The sequence below is a fragment of the Kogia breviceps genome, chromosome 10 (genome assembly GCF_026419965.1).
Source record: "Kogia breviceps isolate mKogBre1 chromosome 10, mKogBre1 haplotype 1, whole genome shotgun sequence".
Classification (NCBI taxonomy): domain Eukaryota; kingdom Metazoa; phylum Chordata; class Mammalia; order Artiodactyla; family Physeteridae; genus Kogia; species Kogia breviceps.
Window position 1 is genome coordinate 70,769,193 of NC_081319.1, and position 20,616 is coordinate 70,789,808.

At 49.8% G+C, this 20,616-nt stretch overlaps 1 protein-coding gene across 5 annotated transcripts in view; it reads right to left on the reverse strand.

The window, feature by feature from the left end:
- CPNE5 (copine 5) overlaps nt 1-20,616 on the reverse strand; it is a 96,550-nt gene that overhangs the window by 48,332 nt on the left and 27,602 nt on the right. For all 5 annotated transcript variants that reach the window (XM_059076366.2, XM_067006103.1, XM_059076367.2 and 2 more), the window contains exons 4-6: nt 2,915-3,018; nt 1,408-1,447; nt 1,117-1,193 (exon numbers count right to left, since the gene is read on the reverse strand). In XM_059076366.2, the coding sequence (XP_058932349.1) occupies nt 1,117-1,193; nt 1,408-1,447; nt 2,915-3,018 (221 nt within the window). The remainder of the gene's footprint in view (nt 1-1,116; nt 1,194-1,407; nt 1,448-2,914; nt 3,019-20,616) is intronic.

The following is a 20,616-nucleotide window of genomic DNA, read 5'->3' on the forward strand; positions in this document are numbered from 1 at the left end:
ATCCCTCTTGAAGGTGTGTCCCTCCACCAAAGGTGGGTCAGGGGACAGCGCAGAGCCAAATAACTCATGTGCATTTGATCCAGGCAGTGGGGAGCTGAGAGGGGCAGACACAAACTCACTCCCGGGACCCCAAACTCTATAAACTTCAGAGCCTCCAAACATAAGTTTACTCCCTGTTCTCAATAAATGGTAGCTATTTATCACTATTTTCTGTGAACCCAGAGGAGGAGACCTTTGGGGGGACAGTGAGGCCTTTCTAGGGACCATGAAGTTACCACACAGTTACTGGGGGTCAAAGACAAGGGCCTGGGAGAGAGACCACCACCCCCACACACACAATAACACATTCTGCAGTTATTGATCACGGTGAGGGGACAGCATCCAGTGTGAACTTGGAAGAAGCAAGTGGGGGGCTTTTTTGCCCACCCTGCCCTATGACCTGGACACTTGTCCTAGTGTGCAGGCCTCTCTTGCCTGGGTCCTACTCCTGGGGCTTCCTGAAACAGGGACAAGAGAGGTCACCCCATCACCTGGCCAACCTGGCTGGTCCCTGAAGCCACCCTTAGGCTCCACTGTGACAAGTCTTGGGACTCCACATCCCAGAGCCTGCTCAGTGTAATAGTCTTCCCCTAAAAGCACTTAAAACCCTATGATGCAAGGGCAGGGTGGGATAGGGAGGGCCTCACCATGCCCAGCTCTGGCCTCAGCAAGGTATGAACAATCTGAGGAATACTCTTTGTGAGTAGATCCCTGTGTTCAAATCCCAGCTCTTCTACTTCCTAGCTGTGTGGCCTTGGGCAAATCAATTTCCCTCTCTGGGCTTCAGTTTCTTCCCCTGTACAATGATGGGATGGGGTGTGGGAGTTGGGTAGATAGTATCTCGGGCCATGCTAAGGAACATGGGGTTCTAATAACTGAGCCAGGGTCCCTCCAAGATAACTGGGTTAAAAGCCCTGCAAGGGCAAGGCCCACGAGGTCTCCTTATTTCCGATTGTCTGTTATGACTGGCTGACGGCTTTGCCCCTCCCCTGAGCCAGCCCTCAGCAAGGATGAACAGGAAGTTGGCCCATCACTGAGGAAGCAAACCAGACAGGTCCCACTCCCCTGAACACTTACGTGAGGGACTTCTCCAGGCGGCTCCCAGGGGACCCCACAATCTCTCCGAGGGTGCAGAAGGCCTGGCCCAGAAAATCCTGCACATCCAGGGTACAGAAAAAACCACTGTCACCCACTCTGCTCACAGCCATCCCACCTCTCCCATCACCCCACCCCTGGAAGTATGAGGGCTCTGAAATGACAGGACGCAGCATCAGACACATTCTGTGTCACAGTGAAGCCCAAGTCCAACTCAGAGTTTGGCATTTAAGAGACTTTCAGAATTGCTGGACAGGCACTGGTAGAACTCACGTGTTTGGATAAATCAGGACTCTTGGAGTCAACATCATATCTGCAGGGAACACAGAGAGATGGTGAAGGCAGCTGGGGCATCCTGCCCCAAATTGCCTGGCTTCTTGAGCTGAGCCAGGACCCCTGCTCCCCCAAAACCAGGCACCAACACAGTGGATATTTCTGAGAGTAATAGCAGGGAGATGCAAATGGGAGCTTTCTAAGGTGCTAGTCTGTCTCTTCATCTGGGTGGTAAATGGATATCAAAATGCATCATTGGGATAGCGCTATTAAGATTTGGGCACTTCAGTACATATAAGTTATACCTCGTTAAAAATTGAAAAAATGAAATAAACTTGCTCTGCCACACTGGCTGGTTCACAGGTACCCGAGCCACCCTGCTCTTCACTGACTGTTCTCCCATCTTCCCAGCTAAGGCTCAGCTGCCCTTGGACTTCAATACCTTGCCTTTGACCTTCCCTGGTTGTTCCCTTTTGCCCAGGCCTACCCAACCTGCCCTCAGGCTTGGGCACTCAAGAAAGAGAGGCATGAATACCTGTACCTCAGCCTGCCACAGGCAGCTGATCCTGCAGCTGGGCACCTCTCTTCACCTGGGGCTGGCTCACCCACAGCCTCACCTGCAGCCCTTCCCTCCTGCATCCTGCCTCTACTCACACTGGCCATCTCTGCAGTCAAACAGTCATTCTAGGTACAGACAACTCCTACTGAGGGGCAGTTGTCATTGTGCCAGTCCCCTTCCCTGAGCACTTTCTCTCTCCAAAGTATCACCAGGTGACATCCCAAAGTGGGCTGCATTGATTGCTCTGGGCCTCAAGTCCTCCTACTGCTGCCTCCAAAGTCATTTCCTTTCACTGCATTTGTTTCCTTTGCTCTCTCAGGTGCCAACCCCTCTTTTCTTCCCCACTCAGTCCACAATTCTCTAGGGCACAGTCCTTTCTAATCACCCTAGACCCCGAAAAAACAACAAAACACCCCTCCTCCACCTGCTCATCAGACTAAAATCCCACCATCATCCTCAACCTCAGGAGAGGGGCACTCTGCATCTTTGTGATAAACACACAGATGCTTTGAGCCCTATCAGCCAAGTTACCTCTGCAGGAGGGGAAACTGGAGGGGATCCTCTCCCAGAACAAGCTTTGACAGAGGGAGAGGTCAATGGGGAGCTGGGGGGAAAAGTGTTCCCCAGAATTAGAGCTGGGTTGCCCTCAAGATCTTTCCTCAACCTCCCCCCCAATCAGGTAGCTTGCTCAGCACCCTCCCACACTGAGACAAATGGGGGGGTGCCTTTGTTCCCCCTCCTCACCTCCTTTCCACCTCCTGATGAAGGTGGGGCTGGATTCAGCTAATTGTCACTTTTATCCTAGGCCAACCCTGGGCTCCTCTACTATCACAGCTCCCCCCTATGTTCCCTAGTGAGGAAACTCCCACCCCACCACAGGTCCTGTAGCCCCACCTCCCATCCATAGTTCCTTCCCCAGCTCCATCCTCAGCACGATCTTCTACTTACAGGTCAAAACGGAGGTTCTGCTTCTCCTCGAAGAAGTAATCCACAATGAATTTGCGCACAAAGTCAGGATTGAGTGTGTTGTCGATGACTTCAGTGCGTCCAAACTACAAGAGGAGATGCAGCGTGGATCTCACAGCCAGGCTGGTGGAACAGGGGAGCACTGGGCTCGGAGCCCTTCAGTCCTGAACCCGGTAATGATGGAAGCCACGCCTCTCCCAGCTCCTGCTCCCACCCCCCCATCAAGGGGAGAGCTGCCACATCTAACAGGGGAAGCCGTCCACCTATGGCTCCAATCTCCATTGTCACTTTATCCTCCCTTTCTCTATATAGGCTCCACTCAAGTGAGATGGTTTTGATACCTGGATACCTGAGCAGGCCCTTCACTTGCTCACCTCACTGCCTTTGCTTAGGTTGTGTCCTCCACCTGGCCTCCCCTTCTCAGCCAATGGCACATCCTCCACTCCTTCAAGGTCTGTTGTTAATGCCGCCTCCTCGGGAAACCTTCCTGATTCCTCCAACCAGAGAATTACTTCTCTCTGAGCTACCACTGAACTTGTGCCACCTCTATGACCACCTTCCTTCTCTGACTGATTCCGCATTAGGTGTGTATTGATTTGATGCCCCAATTGTAAATGCAAGGCAGAGACAGAGACTGTGGGATCTTTTAAGGTCCCATCTCTTGGTATTCATGCCCTTGTGTAATCCCCTCCCCTTGAATGTGGGCTGGAGCTAGTGACTCACTTCTAATGAAGACTGGACTAGAGCACAAGTCACTTCCAAGGTTATGTTATAAACGACTATGGCTTCCTTCTTGGGCGCCCTCTCTCTCTTGCTTGCTCACTTTGATGAAGCCACATGCCATGATGTGAGCTGCCCTATGGAGAGGCCCATGTGGCAGAGAACCAAGGCTATCAGCCAACCCACCCCTGAGAATCTAAATCTTACCAAAGACCACTGAGTGAACTTAGAAGTGGATCCTGCCCCAGCTGAACCTTGAGAAGACTGAGGCCCTGGCCAACACCCTGACTACAGCTTTGTGAGAGACCTGACATAGAGGATTCCACAGAGCTACACCCAGATCCATGACCCTGTTGTTTAAGTGGCTAAGCTGTGGGCTAATCTGTTACTCAGCTATGCATAACTAATTCAGAGACTTAACTTTCTTGGTAACCCCTGCAACATATACACTAGAGTTTGGCACACACTGGACACTCAATAATTAAACCCCATTAAACTCCCTGAATGACTTAAAGCAAGTCACTCCCCATTTCTGGGCATGAGAATTACTGAAAGGGTTTGTTAAAACATAGATTGTAGGTTCTGATTCAGTGGGTTTAGGATGAGGGCTAAGAATCTGTACTTTTTTTTTTTTTTAATAAATTTATTTTTAAAATTTATTTATTTTTGGCTGCGTTGGGTCTTCCGTTGCTGCGCGCAGGCTTTCTCTAGTTGCGGCGAGAGGGGGTCACTCTTTGTTGTGGTGCGCAGGCCTCTCATCACGTAAGCCTCTCTTTTTGCAGAGCACGGGGTCTTTAGTAGCTGTGGAACACAGGCTCAGCAGCTGCAGCGCACAGGCTCAGTTGCTCTGCAGCATGTGGGATCCTCCCAGACCAGGGCTCGAACCCATGTCCCCTGCACTGGCAGGTGGATTCTTAACCACTGTGCCACCAGGGAAGCCCAGAATCTGTACTTCTAAAAATGCAGGTGACACTGATGTTGCTGGTGCAGGGACCTCCCTTGGAGAACCACTGGGCTATACTGTGGTCCACAGGGCTGGGAGCTCCCAGGAGCCTTCCCACGTCATGGAGGGGGGGCAGTGTGGGCACCGTTCTGGGCTACCAGTTCCATCAAAGCAGCTCTTTTATGTCTTCAATCCACTAGATATTTTTGGTGAGATTTTATTTTTAAAAAGGGACATGGGTCTAAAAGATAAAGTGTAAAAGCACTGTATTCTCCATGATGGTAGGGCATGATATTCCCCAACTAAACAAGACAGGCAGACAAAATGAAAATATTTTAAATAGGTTGTCAATCATTCTTAATATGTTTCCAGTTGTCTGGGACATAGCTAGGTGTCCCCTTCTCCCCTGAAATAAGTTAGAAACCTGCAAGGAGAACCTCCCACCCAGGGCAGTGTAGGGTCATCGGGGGAGCACTAGATTTGGCACCTTCCTGCCCTCAGGCCCACAGCGAATCAATCTCTCATTCCCGTCAATTCCATCAGCTAAATCTCTCCCTTCTCCCTGCCTTCTATGCCGTGGCCTTGGTCAGGACTCTTCATTTTCTCGCCTCAGTCACTGCAATAGCCACCTCCTGGCAGGTACCCCAGGTAGGCCAATCGCTAATGCTTAAGGACTCAGCTCCCCGAAAGTCCAGCTCTCTAACTCCCACCCCTTCCTTTGCACTCCCATAATCCTCCTCATATCCCTAGGGCTGCACTCATCACAAGACCTAATAATGATCTACTCTTTCCATCCCACTAGACTGAGCTTCTTAAGCAATGGGGGGGATCCAAGTTTCCCTCATCTTTGCAGCTCGGGACCCGACACAGTGTTTAACAGAGTCACAGGCTCACAGTCCCACATGATTATAGCACCAGCAGCTGCAGTAAACACTTCACACCGTTATTACCTTATTTAATCCTTTTATGGCAGGCTTCCCTATTTTATGGATGAGAAAATGAAAGCACCAAAAAGCCAAGTAATTTGTCCAGGGTCACATGGCTAATAATTGCTGACTTCAAGGCACAACCCAGGCATTCTGGCTCACGTTCTCTAAGCCATGTTGCCCTACATATAAGGTCCTGAGGGCAAGGACAGCAGAAGCCCACTGCTCCCAGTGACTGGTATACAGTAGGTACTCATTGTTTTTTTTTTTTTTTTTTTTTTTGCGGTATACGAGTCTCTTACTGTTGTGGCCTCTCCTGTTGAGGAGCACAGGCTCTGGATGCGCAGGCTCAGCAGCCACGGCTCACGGGCCCAGCCACTCCGCGGCATGTGGGATCTTCCCGGACCAGGGCACGAACCCGTGTCCCCTGCATCGGCAGGCAGATTCTCAACCACTGCGTCACCAGGGAAGCCCAGGTTCTCATTGTTGAATGAAGTAAGGTTGAATGAGGAAATCGATGAGAGGGTTTGAGTCTCAACTTCATCACAAGCTGATTGTGTGACTTGATTGGAGACTTTCAAAGCCTCAGTTTCCTCATCAGAAGACGGAGAATAATACTCGTTCTGCTTGCTTCTTAGAGTTATCCAATTAAATTCAATTATGAATTCAACAGTTTTTAAGCACTTATAAAGTAGGCCAGGCAGTGTGGTGGGTGCTGGGTTACAAACATAAATAAAACACGAATCCTGTACTTAAGGACTTCTCTATCATAGGTGGGACAATTCAAACACAAATAACTACAATACAGTGTGATAACACTGTTAACAGAAATATATACAAAGGTCTAAGGCAGGGTGCTCCCCCCTGGCTGGGGAAGTGTGAAAGTTATTAAAATGTACAAAAAAGCAGATCACTGGGCATCCTGTGTCGCATACTAGTCCAGGTATCTGATTTCATAGAGGTCTGCATCATTCATTATCTCTGAGCTACTTTACAACTCTGTAAATTATAGAAAGCAGAGTAATGCAGATGATTTTATCCATAGAAATGCAAATGGATTTTCGTAAGTGGAATGCAATTGATTATTTGATTACTACCCTGTGGATACAGACCAATTTTGCAGCTATTTGTAAATTCATTTCAGCATTCCTGATTTCACATATGTGTGTGTTGTTGGAATTATTTGAACCAGTTACAACATCTTTCTGGGTCCCTCATTGATTAATAAGTTGAATAAATCTTTGCCGTGTGTTCATTTTATATTTCTACGGGAATCGTGATTTTTTTTTTTTTTTTTTTTTTTTTGCTGGTACGTGGGCCTCTCACCGTTGCGGCCTCTCCCGTTGCGGAGCACAGGCTCCGGACGCGCAGGCCCAGCGGCCACGACCCACGGGCCCAGCCGCTCCGCGGCATGTGGGATCCTCCCGGACCAGGGCACGAACCCGCGTCCCCTGCATCGGCAGGCGTACTCCCAACCACCGCGCCACCAGGGAAGCCCGGGAATCATGATTTTATATTTTTTTAAAAAGTATCCTTTAACAGGAGATTTTAAAAAATACCCATGCTTGGAATTCCCTGGAGGTCCAGTGGTTAGGACTCCGCGCTTTCACTGCCGAGGGTGAGGGTTCAATCCCTGGTAGGGGAATTAAAATCCCACGAGCCATGAGGAGCGGAAAAACAAACAAAAAACCCCATCCATGCTCAAGCCCTACCACGGGCCAATTAAATCCGAATCTCAATGGATGGGGTCTTTGAACAACTGTATTTTTTTTTTTTTTTTTTTTTTTTGCGGTACGTGGGCCTCTCACCGTTGCGGCCTCTCCCGTTGCGGAGCACAGGCTCCGGACGCACAGGCTCAGCAGCCATGGCTCACGGGCTTAGTTGCTCCGCGGCATGTGGGATCTTCCCGGACCAGGGCACGAACCCGTGTCTCCTGCATCGGCAGGCGGATTCTCAACCACTGCGCCACCAGGGAAGCCCTGTATTTATTTATTTATTTTTTTTGTTTGTTTGTTTTTTTTTTTTTTTTTGCGGTACGCCGGCCTGTCACTGTTGTGGCCCCTCCCGTTGCGGAGCACAGGCTCCGGACGCGCAGGCTCCGCGGCCACGGCTCATGGGCCCAGCCGCTCCGCGGCACGTGGGATCTTCCCTGACCGGGGCACGAACCCGCATCCCCTGCATCGGCAGGCGGACTCTCAACCACTGCGCCACCAGGAAAGCCCTGAACAACTGTATTTTTAAAAAGTTTCCTACATGATTCTAAGATGCAGATGGAGTTGAGAACCACAGATTCTCAGTAGGTACATGGTAGGACGAAGGAAGAAAACTAACATTTACTGAGCCCCTTACTGACTGCTTAGTAGATCAAGTGGATCATTGAATTATCTCATTCAATTCTCACAAAAACCCTGTGACCATTTACCCATTTTACAAGAGAGAAAACTGAAAATCAGAGAGGTTAAGTGACTTGCCCAAGCTCACACAGCTAAGCTAGGCACAGCTGGGATCTAAACCTAAGAATGTCTAACTCCAAAGCTCATTTTATATATATATATATATATATATATATATATATATATATGTATATATATATTTAAATTTGAAGATCTAATTGGCTTTATTAAATGACTCATGAATCGGGCAGCATCTCATCTAGGAAGCACAGAGATACTCCCCAAGGCTCATTATATTTTTACTTCATCTAACTGTCAAGAGTCCTCAAGCATTATGAAAGCCAAATAAAAGATGAGGTTTACTTCACACACATTTATAGAAGCCTCCCTGTGTGCAAGGCCATGGGAAGGACATTGAGTTGAATAAGACTGGGTTCCTGCCCCACCCCACAAATTCCATAACGATCTTATAACCCTGGTTGCAAAAGAGTTCCTGCATTTTCCTCTCCTGCCCTTTCTAATTCTTAATCCCGCGTGTCTTCAGATGCAAAGAAAATTTCTCCTAATAGCTTTCTAGAATGTAGACTATTCCAGAAAAACACCCAGGTTTGAGAGAATCCTCTCTTAAGAAAGGGACCTACGTCCTCCTCAATGCACTGCCTTTATCTCTCAAACACAATAAAAAAAAATTCCTCCGGCAGGATTTTATATAAACCCCAGCCCAGAAGGGGCAAGTATTCCTTTGTTCAGCCTTCTATCTCCCTCCACTCCCGGCAGAGACTCCAAGGAAAACACCCATTAGGGAAGATGACAGCGCTGCTTTTAAAATGGCACTTGAAGCTCAATAGGGGGGAATTCCCTAGAGATTGATTTCTGCTGGAGAAGAAAATGGAGTTCCCCTGGAAACAGGATACGGAGGGGGACTCCAAGGGCACCCAATATCTCCTAGAGCAGGAAAGGGGACAAGTGAGCCTGGCTGGGCGGTGATAAATTACCAGGACCAGGGGTAATTAACATGTATGCACATCCTAAACTACTGGGAATGAAATCTTAAACCCAGAGACTTACTAAAGATGTTTTATACCCTTCATTACTTGGGCTAATAACAAAGGAAAAAAATGTGAAAACTTGGATTTTAAAAATCCAAGAAGCCACTGGGTCCGTGTCAGACCCAATTTATACCCCTATTAATGACGGTCAGAACACAGCTGAACTGATGTGTTTTTTTTAGAAAAAGAAAAAATTAATTTGGTTATATTTCGTTCTACATAGAGAATTAGAGATTTCAAGCCAGAAGGGAGTTGGAGAGATGAGGTTTTAGCGGTGGGAAGCACGCAAAGGCACGAGATCTGACTCTGCTAAGGGGGGCTTGGGGAGGAGGGGAAGGTAGGTTAACCCCTCACCACTCGTAATCCTGAGCCAAGCCAGCCCTGAACACCCTTCCAGGTCCCTGTAAGGGCCTGTCCCTCCCTCCATTCCATTCTGAAGCCCTTTGTCCACACTTGGTCTCTAAGGATGGGAGGGGGCCTGACACTGCTCAAGTCTGGGGCACAGACCACCAAACACTGGTAGGCACAGGAATTCTCTGATTAACAAAGCTGCAGGGAAGCCCAAAATCTGCTTTGTTTTACCAAGTGATTCTGATGCAGAGAACCCTACAGAATTGTTGGGTAGGTTGCAAGTGTGGACTGGGGAGGCTGTGGTGTGAAATTGGGGAAGGGGCTGAGCAGTCGGGGAGGTGAGGGGACTTTGACCCCAGGGGCTGGAACAGCCTCCCAGAGAGGAGAAAGTACAAATGAGAAATAAGCCTGGAAATTAGGGTATTCACCCTCTGTAAAGGTTACTTCTTGCCCCTGGCAACAAAACCCAGTGGGAAAAGCTCCTGACATGTCACAAAAGATGCTCCCAAGGGTTCCTAAAACCCCTATGACTAAGTCCCAAGAATATCAATTAAGCAGCATTAATTACATATCATCAGTTTGAGCGAGACCCTCAAAGGGGAGGCAGACTTGAAACTTCTTTGAGGACTAAATTAAGTGGCTCCCAGGGGCTGTGCTACACATAGAAGCCGATATTTATGGGGGCAGGTGGGCAGCTGTCCCGTCAAACTGCCCTGGGACAAGGGCCAGTGCAGGGCTGGGATTGAGAACCCAGGTCAGGCAGTAAGGTCTTCCCTTCGCACATCCAACTACAAGGCAGGGAAGGGGCAAGCCTGTGTCAAGACATGGGCCTCCTGACCTGCAGGGGGCTCTGGGCTGGCAGTTAGTCCTAGACTGATTTGGAGGCTTGTTCTCCGTGCTGGAGAGTCTCCTGCTGCCACCGTACCCTGCCCAGCTCCTTCTCTGTCCTGCTTTACATTCCAGGAGATTGTTTCCTGTCAAACTCCATCACCTGGTTCCCTTGCTCTGTGGGTTCCAGTTGGGTTTGGCCAGTGGGAGGCACGGGCAGATGGCAGATGGGAGATGGGAGATGACAGAATGTGGGCTATTTCCTCTGTCTCTGGCCCAGTCTCAGCACCATGGTTCTGGGAGGGGCTGCTCCCCCCATGCCCACCACCACGCTCACCTCTCACTCACACACAATAACATTGTCTCCTCCCACTGCCCCTTCAAGCCTGGGTGGAAACAGCTCCCTGTTGTTGCCAGGCCCTGGGTGCTGCACTGTCCCTGTGGGTGTCCTCAACCTCACCTGTGTACCTTTGAAAGAAATCTATTAAATCTCTTCAGTGAAAACAACTGAGTAGAATTCTCTTTCCTGCTGGGACCCTGACTGATATATTTTCTCTCTCACATACACATTCACACACTCATACCATTTCCAACTCACCTGAACACAAACCAAGAACGGTCCCCACCCCCACCCCATTCTTCTTAGACACGGTAACATTCACGTCATCAGTAAAGTGTGTGACTCCTGCCCATGCAGCCTAGGTACCCAAGGTCTGTGACAGCCCTCTGGGATGCAGGGTCCCAGCCCAGCCATCCTACCTGTGGGCCTTGGTGGGGACTCTCAGGGTCCAGGGCTCTCACCACAGCCTCTGTTTTGTAGAAAGTAGCCATCCTGGCCCCATCCACACAGATGCCAGAGAGCCCAGCAGGGAAGGGCAACTGCCAGATTGGAACCAACTCTGAGTGGGCTGTGACACCCTGAAATTGAATGCAAATATCTGTACATGTCCTTATTTTCTGGGGAGAGAAGCCATGGTTTTCATCAATTGCTCAAAGGGAAGCATGTCTTCAGAAAGCTTTAAGAACCACTAATTCTAGCTTTGGAAGGCAGATCTTAGGGGTTCCCACATAAGGCAGTAAAGTGAAGTAGTTAATAGAGCAGTCTGAGGCCAGGCTTCCTGGTTTCAAATCCTGGCTCTGCTATTCACTGGCTGTATGACCTTGGCCAAATCCCTTTGTTAGGGAACCGTTGACTGAAACTGCCCACCTTGGCCAGGCACCATGATAACCACTTGCATAAGTTTCTCACAACAGGAGGTCCTGATAAGGAACATGGTGCTGCTGCTGAAAACTAACTGGAAGAATGTGGGAGGGGACAAAGAGAGAGGGGAGATGCCAGCCCATAATATGTCCTACTAACCTCCCAGAATCCTTTTGCTGGAATCCATCTTGGCTGAGAGATGCACGCACCACCAGGAAGGACCCTGAGTCAGACCAAATCTGGGCCAAGCAAGATGACTGGCCAGAGACAACCCGGAAACTAACTCCATTACCATAAAACCTGAGACTGTGAGCCACATGGCAGAGCAGTTCTCCTGGGTTCCCTTATCCTGCTGCTCTCCACCCAGGTGCCCCGTCCCAATAAAGTCTTTTGCTTTGTCAGCGTGTGTGTCTCCTCAGACAATAAATTTCCGAGTGTTAGACAAGAACCCACCCGTGGGCCCTGGAAGGGGTCCCCCTTCCTGCAACACCTTAACCTCTCTGCCTTAATTTACTCTTCCATAAAATGGAAATGACCATTTATCCACCTTTATAGAGTTGCTGGAGGCTTAAATGATTTAGTGTATGTCATATACTTAGAAGAGAGCCTGGGACATAAAACATGCTCTGTAAATTTGTGATTCCACACTCTGGTTCTTTATAAATCCCAAACCCTGGTCCACCCACCCAGGAAGTATATATCTCCCAAGTCTCTGAACTCAGCCCTGTCTCTGAGATGCTCCTGGCCCTAACCGCTAACATTTCCTACCCACCTTCCACGCCTGAGAAGGTTTCTATCCTCCATCTAAAGGGGTCCTCTGTGCTTAAGTCCCCTGGAGGTCCCAGTTCTGTGTGGTTTCTCTCCAAATAACTTCCACATACAGGGTAAGGCTGAGGGGAAAATTCAGGGCTGGCCCTTTGCTCTTACAAACTAGCTCCTCCATTAAGATCAAGGCTCTGCCCTCCCTGTGGGCTCCCCTCAACACCTAGCAATGCCCCAGGGCTCAGTTAGAAAAAGGGCAGTAGAATGTGTAAATTTTGCTTAGCCACCCAGGCCTAGAGAAGAAAATTCACTCTGGCCACTGCAGGAAAGGGAAGGCAGGAGGAGCCCTTGGGCAAGGAGGCTGCTAGTGAGAATGGGGGGAGTGGTGCCCTTGGCCCACTCATCCCCAGCTCAGACACTGGAGATGCAGAACAAAGGCAGCCTGGGAAGAGGCTCTCTCTGTTGCTTCCAGATTTCTAAAATCTGGTCCTCTTCTTCTTCCTCACAACCCACTTGCTGGGGGCAGTGACAGCAAGCAGCTCAGGGATGTCTCCCAACATGTCTGTCAACTCCCCACAGATGCCCATGGCTGGTGGGGTGGGCACTGGGGGCTGGAGCCAGGGAGGTGCAGAGGGGTAGCCAGGCCAGTGGCCCAGGAACCCCACTGGCCAGGGTTCTGTTACTTATTATCTATGTGAGACCACCTGGGTAACCCCTCAGAAGGTGCATTTCCCCATTGCTAAAACAGAACATCCTTCCTTCTCCAAGGGAAGGCTAGAGGGAAATGTGCATGAAAGGCTGCACAAAGCATCTGCTGCAGAGTTGGTCTTCAATACTGATAACAACTGTCACCAAGCCCTACCAGGTGCCAGGTGCTAAGTGTTTTCCATATATTAACTCATTTAATATTCATAATAACCTTATGAGGCAGTACTATTATCATCTTCATTTTACAGAAAAGTAAACTAAGATAAGGCTCAGAGAGACTGAGTGACTTGCCCAAGGTCACACAGCTAATGGGTGGAAGGAACAAGTTTCAAACTCAGGCATTCTGGCTCCTAATCAATTAGGAGTTGATCGAGTCACTCACCAATAAGAGGTTAATACTGTGAATGAGGCTGGGACTATGTCCTATCAGTCTTTACCCCAGCCCAACCTCTGAACTTCTTCAGTGCTGACTGTCCCTTCCACCTGGTTAATTCTTCCTGTGGAATTGGGTGGTTCTACAGGTCAGGTGGCACAGGTGAGCACCCCTGATCTATTCCTCTGCTCAACCCCCACCCCACTCTAACCCCTACACACACACACACTCCACAGTCCTGGTCCTTCCTATGATTTCTGTGAACATTCATTGACTAACAAGTTGACTCAGAACTGAAGATTTTAGGGCCTGAAGGAACCAAATCCTCTCAACCAATGAGAAAAGAGATGCAGGGAAGTGGGGATGGGGTGCTCTGACAGAGGTCACACAGCTGATTAGCAAACGGGCGGTGACAAGAGCCCAGGCCAGGCGGGGCTCTGGCTCTGAGCAGTGCCCTCTTGTCCCAGAAGCCTGTCTATGCCCCCCTCTCCCAGGTTTCTCCCTTCCATCAAATCCTCCTCCTCCTTCTGCTTTGTATCGTGATTTCTCATCTTCACAACACTTCCACACATTCATGATCTCATTTAACCCCCCACTGACCCCCATGGAAATGATTTTATTATCATCCCCATTTTACAGGTGAAGAAACAGAGCTCCAGGAGGCCCAGGGGAAGGGCCAGGGCTCCCAGGAGTGACAGGATCACAGTGTTCACCGCGATCCCCTGCCTCAGTAGTGAGTGGGTGGCTCTTCAAGCCTGAACAATCTTAACAGCCCCTGATTTAAGCAGCTCTTGCCTTTTTACAAATTACAGCTGGATGAAGCCTCAGAGACCTTCCCCCTCCAGCTGCAAAGCCCCCAGTGACTGTCTGGCCAGGCCAGAGCTGACAGGCTGCTCTCTACCTCCAAGCTGCCCACCCTTCCCCAGCCAGAGCTCCCCTATAATTTTCATATATTACCGATGGCTCCTTAATGGCAGATTCTAACGTCTTGCTGCAGAGCCCAGCCCCTGGACCCTCATGAATCATGTTCACTGGGATTAAAATTAGAGGCCAGAAATCTATCTGACTCAAATACAAATAGGACGAGGGAATCTGCTTGGCTCTGGGAATAGGGGACTGGGTGGGTGTCCAGGGCTGGGGAGAATGGCCAGAGGTCTGGGCATCAGGCAGGAGGGCATGGGTTGTGGGGAGGGGCACAGAAGTCCCATGCCAGGTCCACCACCATCTTGGGTCTGGAAATTTCTTTCAGGCTCTCTCACGGAAGGGGTCTAGGATCCTGTGGCCATCTCTTCCTTGGAGAGTAAGGAAAACGAGGCCCAGAGAAAGCATGGGGCTTACCTAAAGGCACACAGAGCGAACCATGACTTCTGTGGCCTGGTGGCCTCCCAGACCATTTCCTGTTTTGTCAAGGCCTCTAGGTGAGGATGAGCAGAGGTGGAGATGGGGGACCTGAGGCTCCAATGGCCTTCCCAGTGCTCAGGCCTGGACAGAGAAGGTTCCTGTTCTGGCCCCAGACACCAGCAGTGGCCTGTGAAATTTTATCAAGCTTTATAATAAAAGACTTCCTGCCAAAAAGCTTAGTTCCTAATTAGCCATTGTTCCAGATAATCTGTTAAATTGTCCCAGCTCCTGGGGGAGTGGCCCTTTTACCAATAAGCCTGGCTGCCAACCTGCTGGCAAAACACTCTCCACTGGCTTGTCCTTCTGGTCCTGCCTGAGCGGCTGAGCCTTGGGTCTGGCTGCAGCACTTTTGGGGGAATGGGGGAGCTTGAGAAAGCCTGCCACAATAGCACCTGTCCCCCAGCACACCCCAAAATGTCTATGGTTCCTATCAAATGGCATCAAGACGTCTGAAACGATAGCATCAGTGGTTCCTTCCTTATATACCTTCAGTGAAATGATAGCATCGGTGGTTTCTCACTTAAGGGCTTCTTATAGGAAGAGCCATTATTGAGCATTCTCTACGTGCCAGGCCCTTTACATGAATAAACTCCTTTAATCTTCACAGCAGGCTTTTGAGCCTAAGCATTTGCCTAAGCGCCCCAGCTGGGAAGGTGGTGGCCTGGATTTGGACCCAGTTACCTTGACTTCAGAGCCCACGCTCTCAACAGCTCAGCTGCAGCTATGAAGTGTGCCTGGACACTAACGCCAAAGAGTAAATAGATTTATCAGCTACCAAGGGACCTGGCCTAGATCCTCGGGGTTTACTAGAAAGGCAGACTCCTTTCTTTAAAGGGAATCTTAGGCTCCTGTCTAATGTATCACACAGAACTAACAAACACCTCTGGCTGAATGGGGGAAGGGGTGGCAGGAGCCACACACAAATTCACAGGTGGCCCCTGAGGCACCACATCAAACCCTGGAGCCAGAAAAGCCCATTTTGAAAGTCAGTGGCCTGGGCAGATGAGAGGAGCCCAGACTCAGACTCAAAACCACATCACACCCCAGCTCTGCTACTTGCTAGCAGTCGCTGGGTGAAGCAAGGACCCCTCCATCCAACTGCTTCCTCATCTGGGATGTGGTGAGGGCCAAGGCAGATCACACGGTGCTGCTGATGTGGAGACTGCATGCGTAGTAGGAATGTCAGTCATCCTCCTATTAAGGATCAGCAGGACGGGGACAGAGCCGCCTCATAGCTTTGTCTGACTGTATTGCATAATAATAACATTTAAAGTATTGAGCACCACAAGGCACTGAGGTGATTCTGTCATTATGTCCCATCACAGCCCAATGAGCAGGCATCAGGGTCCCAGGGTCCCATTTTGCTGATGAAAAAAACTAGGACTGAGAGAGGTTATGGGAAGTGGAAAAGTCAGGATTTGAAGGGACATTGTAAGCAGGTTCTAAAGCCCTAACCTTAAAACTGGGAACAGGTACCTGTGGACTCACCTGGTCCCTGAAGTAAGGCCTTGGTCCTAGACTGCCTGCTCCTGATGACAGGGAGTCAAGGCCCTGGAAATTCAGCTGTGTGACAAGAGCAAAAACCACTAAAGGCTGCCCAAGGGACCCAAGGCTCAAGAGAGACCTTCCTTTGCAGAGGCAGACTCCTCTCTGCAAAAAGGGGAGAGTCTGGAAAGCCAACCCCATGCTGGCCTGGGAATCCACCTCCTAGTGATGCTTGCCTCCTGCTTTGGGCTTTAGCAACAATTAACAGTCCATTCATTACTTTAAATCTTTTGATAAAGGTCTACATTTTATGACGGGGGGGCCAGGTCCTGTGCTGGTCATCAGGGATCCCAACTGGGCTCACAGCCTAGTGGGCGGAAGGTCATTTCATTTCACATTTAAACTCTTGGCCATTGGATCAAGCGGATCCCCATTGCCTTTGCCCACCCCATCTCATCCCAGGAGCTTCACAAACACTGCAAATTGTCTTCCTGAGGCTGCCTTTTTCCCTGCAATCTGCTCTGCACACAGGGGACAGTTATCTTTCTGAAACATAAACCAGGTTACATCACTCCCATGCTCAAAACCCTCAAATAGCTTCTCATTACACTTAGAGCAGTGTCTGAACTCCTACATGGCCTACAAAGCCCTGCAGGATCTGCCCGTGCAACCTCTGTGACCATACGGCCCACTGTCTTTATTATTCACACCACTCAAACTGTACCAGTCTTTCTTTTGGTCCTTTGACAAAAAGAGCTTGTTCCCACCTTGGGGCCTCTGCACTTGCTGTTCCCTCTGCCTGGAACCTCCCCACCCCCAGACTAATGGATGGCACCACTTGGGGCTCAACTTGTGTCACCAGCCCCTCAGCAGGGCCTCCCCTGACGCCCCTTTAACTAAAGCAGTTCCCTTCTCCCAGGTCACTATCTCATCCCGCTATCTTATCTTTTTCACAGCACTGATCAACCAGTACCTGAAATTATCCAATTTCTTTCCTGACTACACTAAGCCTCTCCAGAGCATGGACCCTGCCTGTCTTGTTCTCCACTGTGTGCCTGGATCAGTGTATGGCATATAGTATGTGCTCAATAAATGCCAGTTCCCTGACTACTGATTCTGGAAACTGTGATAAAAATCTAAGACCACATACTCCCAACAGGGCTCCCAGGGGGGTGCCACCCTCCCCTCTGGAGCTGATCTCTAACCTCCCTCCAGCACACACTGGGCTGCAGTTGGACTGAGTCACAGCCAGCTAGCTCATGGACATGCAGGCTATTCCCACCCCCAGGTTTTGCTCATGTCGGGTCCCATTCCTGGAATGCCCTTTCTTCCTCCCACCATCCTTCAAGTCCCAAGTATGGTGCTGTCTCCCCCTGGAAGCCTCCCTAGCCCTCTGACCCCTCCCTGCTGTGAAGTGCTGAGAATTCACGTCTAAAAACTACTTGGGAGGCTCTTGGACTAGTTGTGGTCTGGAACTTGGAGCCTCATAGAGGATCTGTTCCAACACCCTCAACAAGATGAATAAATGAGGGTTTTAAATCCTTCTATAGGGCTTCCCTTGTGGCACAGTGGTTAAGAATCTGCCTGCCAATGCAGGGGACACGAGTTCAAGCCCTGGTCCAGGAAGATCCCACATGCCACGGAGCAACTAATCCCATGCGCCACAACTACTGAGCCTGCGTTCTAGAGCCCATGAGCCACAACTACCGAGCCCACATGCTGCAACTACTGAAGCCCACGAGCCTAAAGCCCATGGTCCGCAACAAGAGAAGCCACCGCTCGCCGCAACTAGAGAAAGCCTACGTGCAGCAACGAAGACCCAACACAGCCAAAAAATAAAAATAAATAAAATAAATAAAAAAAAAATCCTTCTATATATGTGTCTGTTCTCCCCAGCTCCCTGTAAGTTCTCTGAGGGCAGGGACCTCCCTGCTACATCTTTGCACCCTGGAGGATACCACAGTGTCTTACCTAAGTTACTTCCCTTCTCTTGGCCTCCACGCTGCTATTTATAGAATGAGCTACCTGAGATAAACAGTATAAATTGCCTGGTACATTGCCTGGCACCATCAGTGATCTATTAACAAGATCTATCTTTTACCAAGTGGCTACCTGGCTCCTCCATGTTATCTCAAATCCTTAGACAATCCAGAAGGTAAGTATTGTTAGTTGTCCACATTACACGTGAGGAATCTGAGTCTCAGAGGGGATAAGTGACTAGGCCACACAGCTCTAAGTACCAGGGTCCTGAAACAAACCCAGGTTTGTCTGACTCTTAAAACTGCCCAGGACCCCACCCCTCCTCCATGGTCTGAGCATAATCTGTACCTGCCTGCAAAGTTGTTATAAGGATTAGGGATGATGAGTATGAGATGCTGGACACATGGCAGGCACTCAGTAAAGGATGCCTGTTGTTACACAGATTTTCCATACATCTTGGTTGATTCTTTGAGTAGCTTAACTAATCAGAGTTATCAGGGAGCAATCTTGGCTGCTAGGACAGAGGTGTCTGGGGAGCTCAGAGAGAGCTTAAGGTGGATCAGAGCTGGATAAAGGAAAGGGCATGGTGGAGAATTTCCTCTGGAGGAATAGAGTGAGGGTGGACAGTACACCAGACTGGGGGCTATGAGTATTTGGATGCAGGGAGAGGGATAGAGCTAAGAAGAGCTTCCTCCCTAAGATAGCGGGTAACAGGCCCTGAGGTAGGGAGGGAAAAGCCTGGAGTCAAACAGCTTGGGTTTTGTTCTACTGTCTGTCACACATTATTTTAAATTATTTTTTAATGAGTTTCATCCATCTTATGAGTGGGAGTTACATTTGAAAGACCCTAATTAGTAGGCCTCACCTCTAATACGTTATCTCCTGGGTACTGGAGAGCCCTATTAACAGAGGGATGCTAGAAATGATTTTTCACAACCAACAGGAAGGTGTAGAGAGACACCTGGATGGTTAGGAGTGCTGTACAAACACTTAAGCACTTGCACAAGCAGGGAATGAGAATCTGCAGAGACCAGTGACCTCATGCCTTGGGAGGGGGCCTAGGCTTCTGATACCCCTGGGTTCGCCCACAGATGGAGGCTACTCTGGCCTGATCCTTACCAACCCTAGAACATCATCCCTCAGCTGACTTTCAGAAGCCTTTCAGGCAAGAGGCAGGCCCAGGGACCTCTCTGAGCTTGTAAGGACAGGTGTGTGACTAGGGGCCACTTACTAATATTAGGTTAGAGTCTAACCTTAACTGTTAGACCATACGAAATTGCCATAATTTTCAAATTGCAGATTCATACGGTCCAATCTAACTCACAGGTGCGTGTGGCAGAAATCAGCCTGAGACCTGCTTTCACGGTTGTGTAGGCCCTGGCGTCGAGGTTGAGCGGAAGCAGAGATGTGCCTGCACCCACTCCTGACTGTTGGAAGCTGCAGGTCTCTGTCCCAAAGGCCTGGCAGCTGTGGACGGCCAACCAGGGTTAGGTGGCTTCATAACAGATTGAGTCCCAGCCCCACACTGATGAACTGCATGGCCTTGCACAAGCCGCTTCAGCTTTCCCCATGTCAGTTCCTACCTGTGATCTGGGCCAATCACATCTCCTCACAGTTGGCTGCAGCATTAGGGATGCTCCAGCAGAGCACACAGCAAGGGCTGAATCCATGGTAGTTCCTGTCTTATGGCCATGTTTAGGGTAGTCCAAATGGGAGAAGCTCTAACACCAGGCTAAGAAGTTGATGTCTTGTCTTAGAGCCTTGGGAAATGGGTGAATTCCTGAGCTGTCATTTGGAGAGCCACAGGAAAAAGCCCTCTTCTGTTCAGGAGGAGCTAAAAAGGAGACTTTGGGGATGAGCCTGAGGGTGACCTTTGGGGCCAGAGCCAGGAAGGATGGTCGGGGTCTGATACGGGGCAGGAGGCAGACAGGCCATCACCAGAGAGGCAGAGTTTCGTGGGCAGACTGAGAGGAGATACCCAGGATAAACATCAGCGGGGGACAAAGGCGCCACAGAGTCTGGGAGTGGGTCTCCTGCACCATCTGCAGCCACCATCCTGGTGGCTGGTATGCCATGCTACAGTGCTCTGGGCACGACACAGGGATGACATCCCTGTGTCCAGCCTTTCCTGAAAGAGCCCCTCCTGATGAGGGACTCCTCACACACAGGGTTGGGATGCTTCCCTTCAAGGCCCTCTACCCCTGGAAGCCCTCACTCCTTGGAGCAAATCAGGTCCTACAACCCCAGGCTGAGGAGGGAACTCGGGTTTCCCAGGAAGCTTGAGTATTTGAGAATGTTGGCTGTTGCTCCTGGGTTCCTGGTGCGGGCAGGGTTGGTTTAGTTCCCAGGGTCTCCAAGTGTGGCCGTTCCCCCTGTGAAGGGCGCCCAGGGGCCCGAGCTGGGCAATGGCACACTGCAGTTGGTATTTCCAGGCATTTCACAAGCATTATCTTAGTCCTTCCAAGAAGCTCTCCTAACCCCATTTTACAGATGAGTAAGATGAGACTTGGAGAAGATAAATACCTCACCCAGGTCACGTGGTAAATCTCAGAGCTGGGATGGGC